This window comes from Myotis davidii, unplaced genomic scaffold (genome assembly GCF_000327345.1).
Source record: "Myotis davidii unplaced genomic scaffold, ASM32734v1 scaffold221, whole genome shotgun sequence".
Classification (NCBI taxonomy): domain Eukaryota; kingdom Metazoa; phylum Chordata; class Mammalia; order Chiroptera; family Vespertilionidae; genus Myotis; species Myotis davidii.
The window spans coordinates 3,419,364-3,423,101 of NW_006293349.1; the positions used below are offsets into that span (position 1 = coordinate 3,419,364).

At 43.0% G+C, this 3,738-nt stretch overlaps 1 protein-coding gene across 1 annotated transcript in view; it reads right to left on the bottom strand.

Moving 5' to 3' along the window:
- HIBCH (3-hydroxyisobutyryl-CoA hydrolase) overlaps positions 1-3,457 on the bottom strand; it is a gene marked incomplete at its 5' end in the record, with an annotated part of 23,566 nt that extends 20,109 nt beyond the window's left edge. The window contains 2 exons of the mRNA XM_015566113.1: positions 1,362-1,502; positions 3,332-3,457. Coding sequence (XP_015421599.1) covers positions 1,362-1,502; positions 3,332-3,457 — 267 coding nt within the window. The remainder of the gene's footprint in view (positions 1-1,361; positions 1,503-3,331) is intronic.
- Between the last annotated feature and the right edge of the window lie 281 nt (positions 3,458-3,738).

Below are 3,738 nucleotides of genomic sequence, written 5' to 3' on the forward strand. Positions count from 1 at the left end.
AAATATATATATTAATACACACACACACACTAGAGGCCCAATGCACAAAATTCATGCAAGAGTAGGCCTTCCTTCCCCTGGCTGCTGGCACCAGCTTCCCTCTGGCACCCAGAACCCGGGCTTCCCTCGCAGCCCCAAATTAGTCCAGAAGGTCGCCCAGAAGGTCTAATTAGCATAGTATGCTTTTTATATATATAAAGGCTTAATACTACTACATGTTACGTTAGTTTAGTAATCTAGTGAACAAATCCATCCAAAGGTTGTTGATAACAGAGCAATTACCTTTCTAGTGTGTCGCTATGGGGCTCCGTCCTACTGACAAATTTGTAAGTGACAGAGTGAAAACACACAGACCAAATCTGAAAGTGGGGGCAGGTAAGGCCAGCTAAAAATTAAGTAGGATAAAACAATCAAGAGCCAATGTAAACTCAAAAGACTAGAACAATGGACCAATAAAATATTAGTTAACGAGACAGAAAAATTAACAGAGGCCCTATACATTCTACACCTGAGAATAAAAGTACAAATGCCCAAGGCAGAGGCGGAGCTGGACAGTTAGTGGAAACGTGGTGTTCTACAAGGAATTCTCTTCTTGCTTCTACTCTGTCCACTCTGACCTGGAACACTGCTTCTTTCTCTGTGTCACATTTAAGAACATATTACAAGGTATTCCAACAGACAGCAAAATGGAAGAGACTTGTCAAATGAAGAATGAAGAACAGGTGGCCAGGGAGAGCTAGCATTTGTGGAACACCATGTGGCTGACTGTACGAGGTACACTGCTTGGCGTCTCTCCACAGCAATGCTGAGGTGCGAGCACCCTACTTCACAGCTGAGCAGAGGGAGGTACACACGACTGGCACTCTCCATCGACACAGTTAGTAAACAGAAGCCCAGGTTTCAAGCACAAGCGGTCTGACTTTAGTGATGATTTCCCTGCACCCGGAGTTCACTTAGAATAGAAAAGCTTATGTATGACCTTCCCCAGTAAAGGCTGGCCACGCAGTTAGAAACAGTGGTCTTCAAATCAAAAGGCCGCTGTCATGTGGAAGCAGAGTAGATCTGCACCTTCACACGGGCCGAGGCAGACCCAGGATCACCGGGTAAAAGGCAGGAGGAAGTTAGAGCGGCAGGACAAAGAAGAGACTTAAAGCCACGGGAAGAGGAGGGGCTCTCCTGGGGCAACACCCTCCCGGCCTGAGTGCTTCAGGCAAACGCAGGGCCAGCACTGAAGCTAGGAATCGATGGGCGTGGGCGCCGACCCCAGGCAGTCCAATGACTGCATGGGAAAGAATGCCAGAAATGTACTATAAGGTACACTTTTAAAGCATCGATACAGTGGCTGTAAGAAGATGACCAACCTTTAGCTGTGGGTAGATCTGCCGGATCATGCTCAGATTCAGTGCGTTGAGGGCCTTGGGTCTGTTCAGGGTGATCACCCCTGCGCAGCCCCTCCTCTCCAGCAGCACCTCTCCCGCTGCATCCGTGTGGGCGGACAGCCTCTGTGTGAGCACATGAGAGCTTTACATCCAAACAGCTACAGCAAATCAAAGCCTTCACACAGTGCTAAGGTAACCGATCACATAGGTAACTGAGCACATCTGACAAAGATTGCTAAAATTAAAACAACTATACATACCTCTTACTTCTTTTAAATTTTACTTCTATGTGAAATGAGTCAACTTGGACGATGAAATATTCTTTAATCTTTTATTACTGTATACCAACCAATATATTAGCTACTTATAAAGCAAAGATGAATACAGAGGGCAAATAATTCAGACTACAGTGGCTACCAACAACTTGGAAAAAGTTGATACTTGAGCTGGGCCTTCAAATATGCTAAGAAAAAAGGGGGGATGAGAATGCTACAGAATAGTACATGCAAAAATGTAGCAATTAATATTTGAAAATATTCACTGAAAATAAACCTGTGCAGAATAAAGGCTGGTTGAAGAAATAAGTGCTGGGAAAGTAGGAAGGAGCAGTGTGAAGCCAGATTATAAAATGACAGGCTTACATGTCATAATTATAAAGAACTTGCCCATATGCTCACATAAGGGCCGCACACACCGTGACTTAATCACCAGGTCTCACTGCTCATGTAATAGAGGACTAACTAAAGTAACACCTGGAGTTAACGTTTCAAACTACAAAGCAATTCCCAGGTCTCCACTACACACCACTATCAAGGCTAATGGCACCGCCCACTTCATACATTCCTTTAAGGACAGTGCTTGATCTTCACATGGAAACAAAGTGCAATATGAAACTGAGAGTCAGCTTAAACTGGAAATTTTTAACTGGAGAATGAATCCTTACTAACAAAAATCTAATAAAACCCAGAAACCCATATTTTGACAGTATTAAGCAATATCTCTTTTTAAAATATATTTTTATTGATTTCAGAGAGGAAGGGAGAGGGAGAGAAACATCAATGATGAGAGAGAATCAGACTGGCTGCCTCCTGCACACCCCCTACTGGGGATCGAGCCTGTAACCTGAGCATGTGCCCTTGACTGGAATTGAATCTGGGACCCTTCAGTCCACAGGCCGCTGCTCTATCTACTGAGCCAAACCAGCTAGGGCTCACAATGTTTAAGTCCCTTTATAAAATCATGTTGTATATTTCATGTTGGACTTGGCTGCACTGGATGCCTATTTATTTTTGACAGTTATGCAGTCTTACATGTCAATTTCTCAGTCCCATATGGAAAAGCATTGGGTAATTTCCACCTTCTGCTATTACAATGATGCAGGGATATCTTTAAGCATTGATCTCTAAGCACTTGGGCCAAGCATTTTTGGCGGACAGCTACAGAGGGTGAGACTTTGAGCAAAGAATATTACAGAATCTTTAACGTTAATGCCACTAGAATGATATAAAGAAATGAATGATTTTTTTCCCGCTTGAAAAGTTCCTGTCTTTTTAAAAACCTGAAAACTACTGGTTCATTATATGCCAAGCATTAGGCTAGTTTTTCAAATGAAGCATAGTATTTATTTTCCATAAGCACTCTACGGTGGATACCATTATCCTCAGTTTATATATGGTCAAGAGGAGGCTGAGAGAGATCAAGTGCTCTGCCCACGAGTAAGTGGGGGCCCATGAAACCCAGGCATTCCAACGCGAAGACCCGTGCTCTGATCCACAGCCTGCCTCAGGCCACCTCCTGCAAGCTATGCTAGTCACGTCTTGACACTGTATGATTGGGAACCAGGGTGTACCAAGGTCAAAGGCACCTGCCAGTCCTTCTCTTCTGCCCGAACAATGGCATCCTAAGTTACACCTCATATCTAATGATGCCAGCAAAGCCTAGTCCAAACTTACCAGATGTTGCAGGATGACAGTAGTCCTTTTGAATGAGTTAAACCTGAAACAAATGTAGAACACAAGACAATGAACACAATAACGTGAGAAGTCACATTTCAATGTATAAATACTACACACATTGCTTTAGTCTCTTCTGAAACGTATTAAAACAAAAAGTGTTGTTGTTTTTTAAAGATTTAGGTGGAAGAAGGCAAAAGGGGGGGGGGGTAAATGTGACCGAAGTGGACCTGACTTGGGACTTGGGATGGCGAACACACAGTACAATACACAGGTGATGTATTAAAGAATTGTACACCTGAAGCCTGTCACCCCAATAAATTATATAAATTATATAAAAAACAATGTCACCCCAATAAATTCAATTAAAATAAAAAAAGGCTTAAGCCTCATTCATTGCTGGTAGA